The sequence below is a fragment of the Heptranchias perlo genome, chromosome 14, assembly GCF_035084215.1.
Source record: "Heptranchias perlo isolate sHepPer1 chromosome 14, sHepPer1.hap1, whole genome shotgun sequence".
NCBI classification, from domain to species: Eukaryota; Metazoa; Chordata; class Chondrichthyes; order Hexanchiformes; family Hexanchidae; genus Heptranchias; species Heptranchias perlo.
This window is the reverse complement of record NC_090338.1, coordinates 9538757-9558366: the sequence shown is the minus strand read 5'-3', so window position 1 is coordinate 9558366 and position 19610 is coordinate 9538757. Positions and strand designations below refer to the sequence as shown.

Here is a 19610-nt window from a genome sequence, read left to right as displayed (position 1 = left end):
TGTCGATTCAGTGTGAAAGGGGCTGTCGATTCGGTGTGAAAGGGACTGTCGATTCGGTGTGAAAGGAGCTGTCGATTCAGTGTGAAAGGAGCTGTCGATTCGGTGTGAAAGGAGCTGTCGATTCAGTGTGAAAGGGCCTGTCGATTCGGTGTGAAAGGAGCTGTCGATTCAGTGTGAAAGGGACTGTCGATTCGGTGTGAAAGGAGCTGTCGATTCGGTGTGAAAGGAGCTGTCGATTCAGTGTGAAAGGGGCTGTCGATTCGGTGTGAAAGGGACTGTCGATTCGGTGTGAAAGGGACTGTCGATTCAGTGTGAAAGGAGCTGTCGATTCGGTGTGAAAGGAGCTGTCGATTCGGTGTGAAAGGAGCTGTCGATTCAGTGTGAAAGGGGCTGTCGATTCGGTGTGAAAGGGACTGTCGATTCGGTGTGAAAGGGACTGTCGATTCAGTGTGAAAGGAGCTGTCGATTCGGTGTGAAAGGAGCTGTCGATTCGGTGTGAAAGGGACTGTCGATTCGGTGTGAAAGGAGCTGTCGATTTGGTGTAAAAGGGACTGTCGATTCAGTGTGAAAGGAGCTGTCGATTTGGTGTGAAAGGGACTGTCGATTCGGTGTGAAAGGGACTGTCGATTCGGTGTGAAAGGGACTGTCGATTCAGTGTGAAAGGAGCTGTCGATTTGGTGTGAAAGGGACTGTCGATTCGGTGTGAAAGGGACTGTCGATTCGGTGTGAAAGGAGCTGTCGATTCGGTGTGAAAGGGACTGTCGATTTGGTGTGAAAGGAGCTGTCGATTTGGTGTGAAAGGGGCTGTCGATTCCGTGTGAAAGGGACTGTCGATTCGGTGTGAAAGGGACTGTTGATTCGGTGTGAAAGGGACTGTCGATTCGGTGTGAAAGGAGCTGTCGATTCGGTGTGAAAGGGACTGTCGATTCGGTGTGAAAGGGACTGTCGATTCGGTGTGAAAGGGGCTGTCGATTCGGTGTGAAAGGAGCTGTCGATTCGGTGTGAAAGGGGCTGTCGATTTGGTGTGAAAGGGACTGTCGATTCGGTGTGAAAGGGACTGTCGATTCGGTGTGAAAGGGGCTGTCGATTCGGTGTGAAAGGGACTGTCGATTCGGTGTGAAAGGAGCTGTCGATTCGGTGTGAAAGGGACTGTCGATTCGGTGTGAAAGGGACTGTCGATTCGGTGTGAAAGGAGCTGTCGATTCGGTGTGAAAGGGACTGTCGATTCGGTGTGAAAGGGACTGTCGATTCGGTGTGAAAGGAGCTGTCGATTTGGTGTGAAAGGGGCTGTCGATTCAGTGTGAAAGGGGCTGTCGATTCGGTGTGAAAGGGACTGTCGATTCGGTGTGAAAGGGACTGTCGATTCAGTGTGAAAGGAGCTGTCGATTCGGTGTGAAAGGGACTGTCGATTCGGTGTGAAAGGGACTGTCGATTCGGTGTGAAAGGGGCTGTCGATTCGGTGTGAAAGGGACTGTCGATTCAGTGTGAAAGGAGCTGTCGATTCGGTGTGAAAGGGACTGTCGATTCGGTGTGAAAGGGGCTGTCGATTCGGTGTAAAAGGGACTGTCGATTCGGTGTGAAAGGGACTGTCGATTCGGTGTGAAAGGGACTGTCGATTTGGTGTGAAAGGAGCTGTCGATTCGGTGTGAAAGGGACTGTCGATTCGGTGTGAAAGGGACTGTCGATTCGGTGTGAAAGGAGCTGTCGATTCGGTGTGAAAGGGACTGTCGATTCGGTGTGAAAGGGACTGTCGATTCGGTGTGAAAGGAGCTGTCGATTCGGTGTGAAAGGGACTGTCGATTCGGTGTGAAAGGGACTGTCGATTCGGTGTGAAAGGGACTGTCGATTCGGTGTGAAAGGGACTGTCGATTCGGTGTGAAAGGGACTGTCGATTTGGTGTGAAAGGAGCTGTCGTTTAGGTGTGAAAGGGGCTGTCGATTCAGTGTGAAAGGGGCTGTCGATTCGGTGTGAAAGGGACTGTCGATTTGGTGTGAAAGGGACTGTCGATTCGGTGTGAAAGGGACTGTCGATTCAGTGTGAAAGGGACTGTCGATTCGGTGTGAAAGGGACTGTCGATTCAGTGTGAAAGGGGCTGTCGATTCTGTGTGAAAGGGACTGTCGATTCGGTGTGAAAGGGACTGTCGATTCGGTGTGAAAGGGACTGTCGATTCGGTGTGAAAGGGACTGTCGATTCGGTGTGAAAGGGACTGTCGATTCGGTGTGAAAGGGACTGTCGATTCCGTGTGAAAGGGACTGTCGATTCGGTGTGAAAGGGGCTGTCGATTCGGTGTGAAAGACTGTCGATTTGGTGTGAAAGGGGCTGTCGATTTGGTGTGAAAGGGACTGTCGATTCAGTGTGAAAGGAGCTGTCGATTCGGTGTGAAAGGGACTGTCGATTCGGTGTGAAAGGGACTGTCGATTCAGTGTGAAAGGAGCTGTCGATTCGGTGTGAAAGGGACTGTCGATTCGGTGTGAAAGGAGCTGTCGATTCGGTGTGAAAGGGACTGTCGATTCGGTGTGAAAGGGACTGTCGATTCGGTGTGAAAGGGACTGTCGATTCAGTGTGAAAGGGGCTGTCGATTCGGTGTGAAAGGGACTGTCGATTCAGTGTGAAAGGGGCTGTCGATTCGGTGTGAAAGGGACTGTCGATTTGGTGTGAAAGAGACTGTCGATTCGGTGTGAAAGGGACTGTCGATTTGGTGTGAAAGGGGCTGTCGATTCGGTGTGAAAGAGACTGTCGATTCAGTGTGAAAGGGGCTGTCGATTCGGTGTGAAAGGGACTGTCGATTCGGTGTGAAAGGGACTGTCGATTCGGTGTGAAAGGGGCTGTCGATTCGGTGTGAAAGAGACTGTCGATTCGGTGTGAAAGGGGCTGTCGATTCGGTGTGAAAGGGGCTGTCGATTCGGTGTGAAAGGAGCTGTCGATTCGGTGTGAAAGGGACTGTCAATTCAGTGTGAAAGGGGCTGTCGATTCGGTGTGAAAGGGACTGTCGATTTGGTGTGAAAGAGACTGTCGATTCGGTGTGAAAGGGACTGTCGATTTGGTGTGAAAGGGGCTGTCGATTCGGTGTGAAAGAGACTGTCGATTCAGTGTGAAAGGGGCTGTCGATTCGGTGTGAAAGGGACTGTCGATTCGGTGTGAAAGGGACTGTCGATTCGGTGTGAAAGGGGCTGTCGATTCAGTGTGAAAGGGGCTGTCGATTCGGTGTGAAAGGGACTGTCGATTCAGTGTGAAAGGGGCTGTCGATTCAGTGTGAAAGGGGCTGTCGATTCGGTGTGAAAGGGACTGTCGATTTGGTGTGAAAGAGACTGTCGATTCGGTGTGAAAGGGACTGTCGATTTGGTGTGAAAGGGGCTGTCGATTCGGTGTGAAAGAGACTGTCGATTCAGTGTGAAAGGGGCTGTCGATTCTGTGTGAAAGGGGCTGTCGATTCGGTGTGAAAGAGACTGTCGATTCCGTGTGAAAGGGGCTGTCGATTCGGTGTGAAAGGGGCTGTCGATTCGGTGTGAAAGGGGCTGTCGATTCGGTGTGAAAGGAGCTGTCGATTCGGTGTGAAAGGGACTGTCGATTCGGTGTGAAAGGGACTGTCGATTCGGTGTGAAAGGGACTGTCGATTCGGTGTGAAAGGAGCTGTCGATTCGGTGTGAAAGGGACTGTCGATTCGGTGTGAAAGGGACTGTCGATTCGGTGTGAAAGGGACTGTCGATTCGGTGTGAAAGGAGCTGTTGATTCGGTGTGAAAGGGACTGTCGATTCAGTGTGAAAGGAGCTGTCGATTTGGTGTGAAAGGGGCTGTCGATTTGGTGTGAAAGGGACTGTCGATTCGGTGTGAAAGGGACTGTCGATTCGGTGTGAAAGGGACTGTCGATTCGGTGTGAAAGGGGCTGTCGATTCAGTGTGAAAGGGGCTGTCGATTTGGTGTGAAAGGGACTGTCGATTCGGTGTGAAAGAGACTGTCGATTCGGTGTGAAAGGGACTGTCGATTCGGTGTGAAAGGGACTGTCGATTTGGTGTGAAAGGGACTGTCGATTCGGTGTGAAAGGGACTGTCGATTTGGTGTGAAAGGAGCTGTCGATTTGGTGTGAAAGGGGCTGTCGATTTGGTGTGAAAGGGGCTGTCGATTCAGTGTGAAAGGGACTGTCGATTCGGTGTGAAAGGGACTGTCGATTTGGTGTGAAAGGGACTGTCGATTCGGTGTGAAAGAGACTGTCGATTCGGTGTGAAAGGGACTGTCGATTCGGTGTGAAAGGGACTGTCGATTTGGTGTGAAAGGGACTGTCGATTCGGTGTGAAAGGAGCTGTCGATTCGGTGTGAAAGGGGCTGTCGATTCGGTGTGAAAGGGACTGTCGATTCGGTGTGAAAGAGACTGTCGATTCGGTGTGAAAGGGACTGTCGATTCGGTGTGAAAGGGGCTGTCGATTTGGTGTGAAAGGGTCTGTCGATTCAGTGTGAAAGGGACAGTCGATTTGGTGTGAAAGGGGCTGTCGATTTGGTGTGAAAGGGACTGTCGATTCGGTGTGAAAGGGGCTGTCGATTCGGTGTGAAAGGGACTGTCGATTCAGTGTGAAAGGGACTGTCGATTCGGTGTGAAAGGGACTGTCGATTCGGTGTGAAAGGGACTGTCGATTTGGTGTGAAAGGGACTGTCGATTCGGTGTGAAAGGAGCTGTCGATTTGGTGTGAAAGGGGCTGTCGATTTGGTGTGAAAGGGACTGTCGATTCGGTGTGAAAGGGACTGTCGATTCGGTGTGAAAGGGGCTGTCGATTCGGTGTGAAAGAGACTGTCGATTCGGTGTGAAAGGGGCTGTCGATTTGGTGTGAAAGGGACTGTCGATTCAGTGTGAAAGGGACTGTCGATTCGGTGTGAAAGGAGCTGTCGATTCGGTGTGAAAGGGACTGTCGATTCGGTGTGAAAGGGACTGTCGATTCGGTGTGAAAGGGACTGTCGATTCGGTGTGAAAGGGGCTGTCGATTCGGTGTGAAAGGGACTGTCGATTTGGTGTGAAAGGATCTGTCGATTTGGTGTGAAAGGAGCTGTCGATTTGGTGTGAAAGGGGCTGTCGATTCAGTGTGAAAGGGACTGTCGATTTGGTGTGAAAGGAGCTGTCGATTTGGTGTGAAAGGGGCTGTCGATTTGGTGTGAAAGGGACTGTCGATTCAGTGTGAAAGGGACTGTCGATTTGGTGTGAAAGGGGCTGTCGATTTGGTGTGAAAGGGACTGTCGATTCGGTGTGAAAGGGGCTGTCGATTCGGTGTGAAAGGGACTGTCGATTCAGTGTGAAAGGGACTGTCGATTCGGTGTGAAAGGGACTGTCGATTCGGTGTGAAAGGGACTGTCGATTTGGTGTGAAAGGGACTGTCGATTCGGTGTGAAAGGAGCTGTCGATTTGGTGTGAAAGGGGCTGTCGATTCGGTGTGAAAGGGACTGTCGATTCGGTGTGAAAGGGACTGTCGATTCGGTGTGAAAGGGGCTGTCGATTCGGTGTGAAAGAGACTGTCGATTCGGTGTGAAAGGGGCTGTCGATTTGGTGTGAAAGGGACTGTCGATTCAGTGTGAAAGTGACTGTCGATTCGGTGTGAAAGGAGCTGTCGATTCGGTGTGAAAGGGACTGTCGATTCGGTGTGAAAGGGACTGTCGATTCGGTGTGAAAGGGACTGTCGATTCGGTGTGAAAGGGGCTGTCGATTCGGTGTGAAAGGGACTGTCGATTTGGTGTGAAAGGAGCTGTCGATTTGGTGTGAAAGGAGCTGTCGATTTGGTGTGAAAGGGGCTGTCGATTCAGTGTGAAAGGGACTGTCGATTTGGTGTGAAAGGAGCTGTCGATTTGGTGTGAAAGGGGCTGTCGATTTGGTGTGAAAGGGACTGTCGATTCGGTGTGAAAGGGACTGTCGATTCGGTGTGAAAGGGACTGTCGATTCCGTGTGAAAGGGACTGTCGATTCGGTGTGAAAGGGACTGTCGATTTGGTGTGAAAGGAGCTGTCGATTTGGTGTGTAAGGAGCTGTCGATTTGGTGTGAAAGGGACTGTCGATTTGGTGTGAAAGGAGCTGTCGATTTGGTGTGAAAGGAGCTGTCGATTTGGTGTGAAAGGGACTGTCGATTCGGTGTGAAAGGAGCTGTCGATTCAGTGTGAAAGGGACTGTCGATTCGGTGTGAAAGGGACTGTCGATTTGGTGTGAAAGGAGCTGTCGATTTGGTGTGAAAGGGGCTGTCGATTTGGTGTGAAAGGGACTGTCGATTTGGTGTGAAAGGAGCTGTCGATTTGGTGTGAAAGGAGCTGTCGATTTGGTGTGAAAGGAGCTGTCGATTCAGTGTGAAAGGGGCTGTCGATTTGGTGTGAAAGGGACTGTCGATTCGCTGTGAAAGGGACTGTCGATTTGGTGTGAAAGGGACTGTGGATTCGGTGTGAAAGGGACTGTCGATTTGGTGTGAAAGGGACTGTCGATTCGCTGTGAAAGGGACTGTCGATTCAGTGTGAAAGGGACTGTCGATTCAGTGTGAAAGGGACTGTCGATTCGGTGTGAAAGGGACTGTCGATTTGGTGTGAAAGGGACTGTCGATTCGGTGTGAAAGGAGCTGTCGATTCGGTGTGAAAGGAGCTGTCGATTCGGTGTGAAAGGAGCTGTCGATTCGGTGTGAAAGGAGCTGTCGATTCGGTGTGAAAGGGGCTGTCGATTCGGTGTAAAAGGGACTGTCGATTCGGTGTGAAAGGGACTGTCGATTCGGTGTGAAAGGGGCTGTCGATTCGGTGTGAAAGGGACTGTCGATTCGGTGTGAAAGGGACTGTCGATTCGGTGTGAAAGGGACTGTCGATTCAGTGTGAAAGGGACTGTCGATTCGGTGTGAAAGGGACTGTCGATTCGGTGTGAAAGGGGCTGTCGATTTGGTGTGAAAGGGACTGTCGATTCGCTGTGAAAGGGACTGTCGATTCGGTGTGAAAGGGACTGTCGATTTGGTGTGAAAGGGGCTGTCGATTCGGTGTGAAAGGGACTGTCGATTCGGTGTGAAAGGGACTGTCGATTCGGTGTGAAAGGGACTGTCGATTCGGTGTGAAAGGGACTGTCGATTCGGTGTGAAAGGGACTGTCGATTCGGTGTGAAAGGGACTGTCGATTCGGTGTAAAAGGGACTGTCGATTCGGTGTGAAAGGGACTGTCGATTCGGTGTGAAAGGGACTGTCGATTCGGTGTGAAAGGGACTGTCGATTCGGTGTGAAAGGGACTGTCGATTCGGTGTAAAAGGGACTGTCGATTCGGTGTGAAAGGGACTGTCGATTCGGTGTGAAAGGGACTGTCGATTCGCTGTGAAAGGAGCTGTCGATTTGGTGTGAAAGGGACTGTCGATTCGGTGTGAAAGGGACTGTCGATTCGGTGTGAAAGGGGCTGTCGATTCGGTGTGAAAGGGACTGTCGATTCGGTGTGAAAGGGACTGTCGATTCGGTGTGAAAGGGACTGTCGATTCGGTGTGAAAGGGACTGTCGATTCGCTGTGAAAGGGACTGTCGATTCGGTGTGAAAGGGACTGTCGATTTGGTGTGAAAGGGGCTGTCGATTCGGTGTGAAAGGGACTGTCGATTCGGTGTGAAAGGGGCTGTCGATTTGGTGTGAAAGGGACTGTCGATTCGCTATTAGCCCATGTTGCGCTACTGCCATTGACCAATTTCACCCACTTACTATTAAGTTTCCAGCTCTGAAACTTACTGTCTGGTCACCTCCCAAACCTTGAGTGCTTGCTGTTCTAGTTTTGAACCTTATTCTCGAACGACATTCAACCTTTGCAGTTCCCCATGGGCTCAGTTCAGTGTTTCACAGCTGGAGGGCTGGGTTTAACACTTCAATGCTGCAGAGTTTCATCATAGGGGAAAGGTTGCAGGAAATCACCAAGGACCAGAGAACCTACTCTTCCTGTTGAGGCATAATTTGCGTAATGATGTTATAAAGGTAGAATTATGAACAAATCTGTGGCCTGGACTATATTGCTGTTCAGCTGAAGTAGGTCAGTGAGACGATGGAAAGGCACGGGACAAAGACACAAAAAGGAGGAAAACGCCACACGATCACAAGTAAAAGTAAAGACGTTCCTCGGTGGCTCAGTACACTATCCAGTGTGATACTGAGCCATAGAGAACAGAAAAGTCACAGGTTCAGTCCCCAGTTTGTGTGGAGTAAGCTGATCTCAGCTGGGGTGGTTGTAGGGATACTACAATCGCCCTCAGTGTCATTGGACGAGTAAGGGGAAAAAGATCAGTCAGGATTAACATCCCTGATTGTCATTTCTGTTGGACAGTCCCTGAGCACGGACTCCAGGTGAGGACAATAACCAACTGGGCTGGGTGCCTACTGAAGTCGAATAGCCTACTGACTCTCATTGTCGAAGTTCACAAATGAAGAGTAGCCATGAGGGTGAGGCTCAGGAAGGCTGCCATCAAGGAATGGCATCTTCAGGAGGATGGGGAGAAAAAGAAAATTGGCAAATAATAAAACGGAGAAATGTTTGTGCAGCAGCAGCCATAAAAAGCTCCGTGGTCAGCAAGAGCAGCCTTGTACACTGAACACATTGACGGTTAGGTTCTTGATCGCAGAATGCAACAGTCAGAGCAATGACTGCAGACCTAATGAAAACGTACTAGAAGATCATGTGCAAAAGCCAGCGTTAGTAATCATCAGTAACAACTTTCGAGAACCACCGAGTAAGATAATGCAAAGCGAAGGGAAGTCCCGGTGACGAGCCTTCACCAAGTCTCAGCTGAGGGGCTCACCTCGGGGGAGAAGATACTGACTTCTCAAGGTTCCTGGTACGTGAGCGCCTAGCGTCATCTGCAATTGCGTTCGCGGAGCTGTCCGTGGTATTGTCCAACCTTCTCTACCGGCTGATGGAGGGTACATGGAGGCGGGAAACGTTGTGGGGAGAAATATTAAAAAAAATCAGGGAAATAAATGCAAAAATAAGTAACTCATGAAATCATGCACCTGCTGCAGAACGGGATCATGATAATTGAACAAAAATAACCTTGAATGAGCATAGCAAATTTAGGGAGAAAAGTGCATTTAACACAAAAAAGAAAGTGAAAAGGTTTAAGCAATAAAGTGAACATAATGCACGTGATAATAAATAACCCATTGAGTGATGTTCTGGTGTGTTTTGCCTTCTAAAGAGAGTCGAATCAGCCTACCTCTGTCGGGTAGGTTTGATCAATCCTTGACCATATCCTGGATGAGCACCACAACAAGGTAAGGCACTGTCATTTGTCGAAGAAAGGCAGACCTTTTCCATTCCACCCCACTGGAACTGCTCCTCTGGCCAACTGATCACAGAGTCTCATTAATGGTCATTGCAGAAATACAATGATGAACCATTGATGTTACCACATATACCACGAGATAGGTTCGGATGAAGATGGTTCTTTGGTCCATTTGATCTCATCCTCCCAGAACACCAACTCTACCATCTTCTCATTTACAGCATCTAGCCTTCTCTTAAATGAGTCCATCCTGATCTGACAACCTGTTTCAGCAGCTGATCGCTCTCAGTGTAAAGAGTAACCTTCTAGAATCCGTCCTAACTGACTATGAACCTGTAATCCTCTTGCCCTGCCACCAAAGTATATTTTAAAGCATTGTCCCAGGTTTATTTTCTCTATCATTCAAGTATCATACTTGTAATATATGCTTATCGTAAAGCAGCTGTATTAATATAGGAGACGTGCAGAGTTTTACAGGAGATTTACGTTCTTTATACGGTTGCAGTGCCGATCTGAGATGAAACAAATAAATTCCTGCTCTCAATTATGACATCTTGTCCTTTTTGCAACACACACATGAAGGAATTGATGCTGAGATATAATGGGGGTGATTTCAACTGCTTCTCACCTGAAAAATGGGCAGTCGGCAGTTGAAAATCGGGGGTGAGGGGACTTCACTGGCACCCAAGGCCCATCTGATGCAATTTTCAGGCGGGTCTGTAAATGGGTGAGTAGCCAGCCCGCCTGAAACGACATAAGGCTACTTCATTCTGCAAATCATGGTCCGACGCTAGTTGTAGGAGTCCGATTGCAATTTTAAGGTACAAATGGGTGCAGTGTGCCCATTTATACCAGGAATCGAGCGGTCTAACCAGCGGTCCTTAGAGAAGCTTGAGACTGTTCAGAAAATGGCCCAGAATTTTTTAAAATTTATTTATGTGGGCCCAGGGAGGAGCAAGATTGCTCTACTGCTGGCATGTTTGAGGCCCCTTCCCTCCTGCGATTGCTTCCCCTCCCCTGCCCAGACCTGCCAGGCAGCCCAGCGTTGGACCTAGCCGATTTCCCGCCCTCCAAATCTGCCTGCTTGGTGCCTGCAGCTCACCGCCGGCATTTAAATGCGGCTCGACCCTGAATATGGTTCGGGCCTCCTGACGCCAGGTTTGGCCACTCCACTGACTTGTTGCTCATTTTGGGCGGAAGATAAATTTCCCACCCAATAAATCCCATGCTATCACTATCATTGGCTCTATATGTAGCCCAGTGCAGTCAGTGTAACACAGAAAGTTAACATGCAAGCAATTAGGAAGGCAAATGGTATATTGGCCTTTGTTGCAAGGGGGTTGGAGTACAAGAGTAAGGAAGGCTTGCTACAATTATACACGGCTTTGGTGAGACCAGACCTAGAGAACTGTGTACAGAATTGTTCTCCTTATCTAAGGAAGGATATACTTGCCTTAGAGGGGGTGCAACATAGGTTCATTAGATTGATTCCTAGGATGAGAGGGTTGTCCTATGAGGCGAGATTGAGCAAGATGGGCCTATATTTTCTGTCGTTTAGAAGAATGAGAGGTGACCTCATTGAAACGTATAAAATTCTTAGAGGGCTTGACAGAGTAGATGCTGAGAAGTTGTTTTCCTCTGGCTGGACAGCCTAGAACTAGGGGGCATAGTCTCAGGATAAGGGGTTGGACATTTTTGACTGAGATGAGGAGGAATTTCTTCACTCAGAGGGTGGTGAATCTTTGGAATTCTCTACTTCAGAGGGCTGTGGCTACTCAGTCATTAAGTATATTTAAGGCTGAGATTGATAGATTTTTGGACTCCCAAGGGAATCAAGGGATATGTGGATCAGGCGAGAAAGTGGAGTTGAGATTGATGATCAAACATTATCTTATTGAATGGCGGAGCAGGTTCAAGGGGACATACGGCCTACCCCTGGTCCTATTTCGTATGTTCTTATGTTCTAACTGCAGCCATTGTAAAGCCAACTTTTTAAACTCTGGTTTTAAGGCGCCAGTGAGCAGAGCTCTTGCTTGTCTGAGGGGAGGGCAGTGCGAGGTAGGCAGTATATCTCGGTGCTGTCCATTCACACCAATCAAACAGCAAGAGCTTTTGTCAAACCGATACCTTCAGTATAACGCAATATATTTTATTAATTCCAATATGAGCAGCTTTATGCTTCAGTGCTTTTACAGGACCTTTATTGGTCTCACAAAATAGGACTTAAATTTTTTTTAACATATGCTGCAAGTGGGAATTTACACTGACGTCAACCATATCTTAGTGTTGTAGACATGGTATCAACACTGCCTACAATTGTCATTTATCACAAGTCTTTGCTGAATTAAATCTATTTTTATAAAGTTCATTCATGGAATATTTCAGTTGTATGATGTCTTTGTTGGCTTCTCAATGAAAGGAAGTCAGCTGTGTGTCGGCCTATAAATACAGCAAGATGCTATCTTGGAACCAGAATGCTTCAGACTGTGGGCCTGTGCCAGGAAGCAAGTTGAGAACTCAGTCGTACCATGATGACCCACATGCTTTAAAAAAGTATCTCCCGCCTCCAACCCCTCACCCACTTCCAGGTTTGGCCCTTCTTCTCCCGAAGGTGTTGACTCATGTTGGGACGCAGTCCCACAAGTGATGGACCGCATCCAACATGGCCATTGTTTATCTATGAGCCTAGGCAGTGAGTTCTGGCAAGCTACTCAACCACAGAGGGCACAACAGTCAAGCCTGATTCCATCTCTCCCCACGTGCACATACACTTGTTATTCCAGCAGGGATCACTGGGTAGCAATCAGCAGCTTGGGGACCTGGCTATTTTTTTTTCCTTTTCCATCCCTAGTCCATCGAGGCTAACTTTAGAATGCCAACTGCTGCTCTGACTGAGGGCAGCCAACTCAGCACAGACTGGCGTTAGGTTAGCTGATCTGGGACCTTCGTGCGGTGTACAGCTCAGCTGCAGACTGCCTTTAGCAACTGAGGAATCAGGGAGTGGATAAAAGTAGTTTAAGCACGGTGAAAAATTGTTTAAAAAAAACACGCATACCATAATGTTCAATTTGAACTTTAAACAAACTGTAGTGACTCAAATGTGGAACTTGCTATCACAAGGAGTAGTTTGGGTGACCAGTATAGATGCATTGAAGGGGAAGCTAGATAAACACATGAGGGAGGAAGGAATGGAAGAATATGCTGATAGGGTTAGATGAAGAAGAGTGGGCGGGGGCTCGTGTGGAGCATTAGCACCGGCATGAACCTGTTGGGCCGAATGGCCAGTTTCTGTGTTATATGCTCTATGTAATCCTATGTAAAATTGGTAAATTCACTGGTAATGTGGAGATGAGCAATATAGAACAGGAAAGAAAGAAAGACTTGCATTTATATAGCACCTTTCACGGCCTCAGGATGTCCTAAAGCACTTTACAGCCAATGAAGTGCAGTCACTGTTGTAACGTAGAAAATGTGACAGCCAATTTGCACACAGCAAGGTCCGACAAACAGCACTGTGATAATGACGATATAATCTGTTTTAGGGATGTTGGTTGAGGGATAAATGTTGGCTCGGACACTGGAGAGAACTCCCCTGCTGTTCTTTGAAATAGCGCCATGGGATCTTTTATATCCACCTGAGAGGGCAGATAGGGCCACGGTTTAACGTATCATCTGGAAGACAACACCATTGACAGTGCAGCACTCCCTCAGTACTGTAGTGTCAGCTTAGGTTTTGTGCTCAAGTCTCATGGAGTAGGGGCTTGAACTCACAACCTTCTGATTTAAGCAGGCGAGAGTGCTACCTACTGAACCATGATTAACACCTAAGCAAAATCCCACCTCCAGCCCTGGGTCTGTGCTGAATTAGCTGATTGAGGCCATTTGTACCACTTTACCCATGTGCCAGCTGACGTCAGCAAATGAATACCGTCCTTTGGCTTTTCTGGTTTGTATGGCTAAGTACCACAACTTGTTGTGCATTTACAAAGGTGTTTTTAAATTCATAAGGAATATGTAGTGCACAAACAGCATAAGTTAATATTAGCTTCCGCAGTTCCACCCAATACCTTAATAATCATTGAGGTGACAAAATGCAAAGCAAGTCATGAAAATCAGGTTTAAAAACTTGAGTCTGGATCTTGGCCTAAATGAAGGGAACAAGTGCCAATTAATGTGAAATATGTGGGCTGTAAGAGTGTTCACATAGACTAATCTCAGACTGGGGAATCTGGAGATAGGGTGTGAAGCTAATTGTCTTAACTGGAGCTTGACAAAGAACAAAGTAGCATTAAAACATATTTTACGAGCTGCTGCAGCATATCCTTTGGTACAGGATACTGAGCCTGTTTATATTCTGCCAATGATTATATTGGGTTATACAGACATGCTACGCCTGTCTAAATAATCAGCAAGTCACTGCTACATCAATTCAATCAGGGCTTCCTGGCACATTGCCCTGACCTTGCCAGTTAATTCAATTGGGCAGTAAAGCAATCTGGATATTGCAGAACCATTTGATTTCCTTTCTTCACCCAGATTCCCAACAGCATAGGTACTGATACCTGATTGCTGTGTCACACTGACATTTTGCTTTGGTTGATATTTATGAGTAAATGGCTGATTTACTATTTTAAATATCCTGATTTTTTAAAAAAACCCTACTTCCCGTAAGTACTAAAATATTTGGTTGAGAAAATTTTATCTGCAATAACAAGCAGATAGTTATTCTGCTATAATTTAATTTTGTACTTTAATTTAATATCTACATAACTAAAACAGTTACATGTACTGATACACCAACAGAGTTGTCTTATGAATTTGCCTGAAGAATATTCAATAAGGATAATATATAAGGCTGAAAATGACCATATTGTCATACAAATACTTAATGCATTTGTATTAGATTCCTCTGTCAATACTTTTAACAGAGATGTTAACACATTATGTGTTCATATGATGATGAACAATGTAATTTCCAGGTTATAATCACTTCCTGCAGTGAAGAAACATTCTTTTCTACCATATTGGAATTTGCACTCGTTGTTTCATTTTCACCACACATCTTGAAAGAGATTACCCAACATTCCACCTTAGCCATCGTTTCCATCCTCCTCCCCGGCCATTGTCTCAGGTTGAACCAGACTGTTTGCAATCTCACCATTCTCTTTCAGCCCGAGCTGAGCTTCTGAGCCCATATCCTCTTCATCACAAAGATCGCCTACTTCCATCTCCCTAACATCGCCCGCCTTCATCCCTGCCTCAGCCCATCTGCTGCTGAAATCCTCATCCATGGCTTTGTCACCTCCAGGCTCGACGATTCCAATGCCCTCTGGCTAGCCTCCCATCTTCCACCCTCCACAAACTCAAGCTCATCCAAAACTCTGCTGTCTCTCTCCTAACCCGTGCCAAATCCCACTCACCTGTTAACCCCTGTCCTTGCTGATCTACATTGAATCCCAATCCCCCAATGCCACAGATTTAAAATGTTCTTCCTTGTGTTTAAATCCCTTCAGGGCCTTGCCCCTCTCCATCCCAGTAACCTTCTCCAATTCAACAACCACACCTCCCGATCTCTAACTGACATTTTTTAGCATCCCCCCCACTCCTTGGCCCACCTTTAATGGCTAAGCCGTCAGCCACCTAGGCCTGATGCTGTGGAATTCCCTCCCAAAACTCATCCACTTCTGCACCTTCTTCTCCTGTTTTAAGGCCCTCATTAAATCCCACCTCTTTGGCCAAGCTTTTGGTCACTCTTCCTAATATCTTCTTCTTTGTATCGGTGTCCATTTTTGTCAGATTACACCTCTGTGAAGCACCTTGGGTTGTTTTTCTATGTTCAAGGCGTTACATAAATGCAAGTTGTTGTTGTAAAATGTATATTTTCTTTCAAACTCACATATACTTCCATCAGCAGTGGAATAATAAAATATAGATTTTTTGCAATAGGCTGCCCTTCAGAAAACTTGTTCACGTACTTGAATGCCTCAGTACAACAAATTATGTTCTATGGGAGATGAGAAGCTTTCTGAGGGATGTAGGTGGACATCTGTACTATTTGAAGATTCATATGATTCAATATTGAATAATGTATAACTAATAGAAAATGTAAACAGAGTGGTATTATATTTTTCATTTTGAAGTGACAGAACTATCTTGCACACTTAATAGCATTCAGAAGTGATTCTCAATGAAGAGTTAATGACTTGGATTTCTTCACAGCCAGCAAAGACATAATTTTCCAGTGGGTGTTAGAAGCTTGCTACAGGTAAACAGATAAGTTAACTGCCAAAGGCCCCTTTCACTGCCAAAGCTAGGCCCCTGATTTGCATAGTTACATAGGAATTTTTAATGTCAAGAAAAGGCCTTCTTTTGGTAGATCTTAGCCTCACCTTCTTCACCATATCCCTCAATTCCTCTCTCTCTAGATACGGATCTGATTGCTTCTTGATCACATTGATGCTGTCGGCTTTAATGACCTTCCCTGGTAATGTATTCTATGAGATTTTGAGTAAAAATGTTCTGCCTGATTTCACAGAGTGTATATTCCCCTTCTTTATTGCTCCTCCCAAAATGTATTTTTAGCAGCTTTATTTTTAACAGTGATAGTGAAACTCATCGTTCAATGTGAAGATGCTGTATCGATCTGCAATACTGTGTACAAATGCTTAACAGTCATATGACAGTAACTTGTCTGCTGCTTTAGTGGAGGGATTAACCCATTATTTCACAGGGGTCAATGTCTCCACTAAAATAGCAGCGAAAGAAAGGTCATAGCAATAAATTCAGCGTTCTGACACTAATATTACTAATAGCAATGTTTAGGCTTATTTTCAGTGTGCTTTGCAGGTATGTTATTCTCCTGTAAAATGCATTGAAATGAAACCCGGATTTACTGAATCCGGGTTTCATTATGTGGGACAGAAGTACTTCAGTTCAAATCCTGAGACTCAGTCACGGAACCCTCCAGCTATTTGTTACAACATCTGTTGCCTTCAAAAGCAAGACTTTATAAATGGAATAACGATCTCCCAATGGATCAGTTTGCAATTGCACCACATGTATAGTCCTGAGCCATGCACACCAGAGACTCCACATCTGATCCCCAGTCTGTACAGAGTAAGCTGACCTCGTCAGTGACAGTATTTGGGGAACTACATTTGGCCTCAACGTTCCTGAGCTTGGGCAGGGAAATTAATAGCCAGGGTTTCCTGGTCCTGATCATTACCCAGTGATCCCTGCTGGGAACTGCCTCTGTGTGGATGTTGGGCAATCAGCTCTGATCGAATTGAATGGCGGAGCAGCCCGAGGGGCTGAATGGCCTACTCCTGTTCCTGTGAAAACAGGGTCAGGGGTCAGCTGTCATGTGCTGCACAGTAGAACAGTCTGCCAACACTCACAGTCTGAAGAATGACTACTTGAGCAAGGCTGCTTTTACCCGCAGAAACATATCCCAACAAGAGTCACTGCATTTAGGACAGGAGGGAAGAAAAGCAGAAAGAATCAGGGGAAATAGATTGGGACCAGAAACTCCAGTTGTATGCACTCTAATGAATGTGCTTCAAGGATGTTACGCATCACCGGAGCTTTGCAATCATAGTTTGTGATATCATCGGAGTCCCATGATGTGTAAATGCCTTCTGACATGCTCCAGCCCAGTGGCTGTCCTATATATGCACCAATAAAGTAGCAGATTGTTATATGGGTGTCAGTTGGCTCAACTGATAGCATTCTCAGCTCTGAGTTGAAGGTTGTGAGTTCAAGGGCTTGAGAATGCAATTTAAGCTGATGCTCCAGTGCAGTGCTGCGGAAATGCTAAATTATCAGGTGAGATATTAAACCAAGGGCTTGCCTGGCCTTTTCAGTAATTCAATTACATGTTAAAGATGCTATTCAAAGAACAGTAGGAAGCTTTTCAAGTGACCAAACCTACATTCCTCTCTCAGTTAAAACTATTTATCTCATTGCTGTTTGTGGGATCTTTCTGTGTGTAAGACGGTTGCTGTGTTTGCCTGATTATCACAGCACTCAAAAAATTATTCCTTTATGTGAAGTGTTTTAGGATATTTCTGAGAGATGCAAGGCACTATTATCACCGCAAATCTATCTTACTATAATATTTCCATTTGTCATTTTCACTGTTCAATGAGAATTGCTAAACCAGTTAATCTCAGATTCAAAACTTTAGGCAAGAGTTACATTGACAGGTAATTTGGGATGGAAATCTGATTGTTACGAATGTAAGAGGATAAGAATTTTTAGGAAAAGGAAAAGGTAATTAAGGCCAACAAGCCAGTTCCCTTTTTGATGGAACATAACTGCATCACATTTGTCTTCTTATCATACCTCTCAATCATTTTTTTCTCCATAAACGCAATTAATTACCTCTTGAAATTATTTACACTATTCACTTCGGTGCTTTCCTGTTAACATATCGATCAAGCTTTTTCCCTTTAGTCTAATGTTGGTCTAATATCATCTAATGAGGGACGTAGTTAATACAATAAAAAAAATTATACTGTGACTGGATATCATAATGGAATCCAAATGTAAGGGGATCTGGACAGCCCAGTATCTGAAAAATTAACATAAGAACTCATAACACAGATATTTCGTGTTTTCTACCCCTCCTCCCTCCGTGTCGCACTAACCTTTCCCACCATTAATTCAATTCTGTCCTCCTTTCCCGTGTTTCCATGGCAACCTGCTTATTCTGCTCCTTTCCTGCATTCTAGATCTGGCCCATAGCTCCCGTGTGTTTCTCTATTAATCTCTCCTTTTAATACCTTTTTTTGTCTGGCTTTTGTGGGCAGTTATTTTAACTAGTTGTTAACATGGTTTCTGATACAGAAGATCACATCTCTATTTGTAATAATTTGTTTAACACGCTTAACCGCATTAACTCTTTAAGTACTGAATACAAATGCTTCTTGCAGCCTTCAAAATTCACATACGCTTTTTATTAATTAGACATAATCTTAAAATTAGACAAGGTCTTAAAATTAGAACCAAGCCATTCAGGCATGAAATCAGTAAGCGCTTTTTCACACAGTAGAAATCTGGAACTCTCTCCCCCAAAAGGCTGTGGATGCTGGAGGACAATTAGAGCTTTCAAGACTGAGGTCGATAGATTTTTGTTAGGTAGGGGTGTCAAGGGATATGGGGTTAAAGGCGGGTAAATGGAGTTGAAGTGCAGATCTGTCATAATCTAATTAAATGGCAGAACAGGCTCGAGGGGTTGAATAGCCTGCTCCTGTTTCTACGAACATACGAATTAACAGCAGGAGTAGGCCATTCGGCCCCTCGAGCCTGCATTGCCATTTGATAAGATCATGGCTGATCTGATTGTGACCTCAACCCTGCTTTCCGGTCTACCTACTGTAACCTTTGACTCCCTTGTTAATCAGGAATCTATCTACCTCAGCCTTCAAAATATTCAATGACCCTGCCTCCGCTGCTCTCTGGGGAAGGGAGTTCCACAGACTCACGGCCCTCTGAGAGAAAAAATTTCTCCTCATCTCCGTCTTAAATAGGAGACCCCTTATTTTTAAACTGTGGCCCCTAGTTCTAGTCTCTCCCACAGGGGGAAATATCCTTTCAGCATCTACCCCTTCTAGGTTCTATTAAGCTCTACAAAAATAAATTTATATCTACCTGGAATACTGAATTTTATAAACTAGAATTGTAAATTGGACCGAGCCATTTCTTGAGTCACAGTATAGTCTGAGTACACATTCTCTTTTTCATCTACTCCAGTTTCTGCCCACTTTTCCTGAACACCCAGGTCCACAGTTGCCCCTCAACCTTTAGCCCTTCCCTCAAGTGGTCATTCTTCATGTGTGAGCCTGGATACTGAATGTCGGCAGGCTGTTTGGCCATGGAAACCATCACAGCCAAGTTCACTCTTACTTTCACCTAACGTCCAGGCTGAATCACCAGATACGATTAACAGAGGAAAGTCTCGGTAATTGTCCCCTCCCCACCCCAGGGGCAGCCCTACTGTTTTTGTGCCTGAGATCAGCTAACTTAGTGTAGACCACAGATCGAACCCCTAGACCTTCCTGGCCTTTATGACTTAGTAACACGTCATGCAAACATACATCTGCCCCCTGAACATGAGGATAAGTAGCAGATTTGTTCTCAAGCTGCTCCTGGTGTCAGCTATAGCTTGGTGGGTGGCTCTCTTACCTCTGAAGTTAGAAGGTTGTGGGTTCAGGTCCCACTCCAGTGACTTGAACTCACAATCTAGACTGACACTCCAATGCAGTACTGAGGGAGTGCTACACTGTCAGAGGTGCTGTCTTTTGGATGAAAAGTTAAACCGAGGCTCCATCTGCCCCCTCAAATAAAATATCCCACGGCGCTATTTCGAAGA

The 19610-nt window shown here is 46.1% G+C and overlaps 1 protein-coding gene across 19 annotated transcripts in view; it reads right to left on the bottom strand.

Annotated features, from left to right (window-relative positions):
* LOC137332308 (protocadherin-10-like) overlaps positions 1–19610 on the bottom strand; it is a 245812-nt gene that overhangs the window by 37852 nt on the left and 188350 nt on the right. For 17 of the 19 annotated variants that reach the window (XM_067996031.1, XM_067996022.1, XM_067996028.1 and 14 more), the window contains one exon: positions 8756–8866. The exons of the other annotated variants lie outside the window; for them this stretch is intronic. In XM_067996031.1, the coding sequence (XP_067852132.1) occupies positions 8756–8866 (111 nt within the window). The remainder of the gene's footprint in view (positions 1–8755; positions 8867–19610) is intronic. 19 annotated transcript variants of the gene reach the window in all.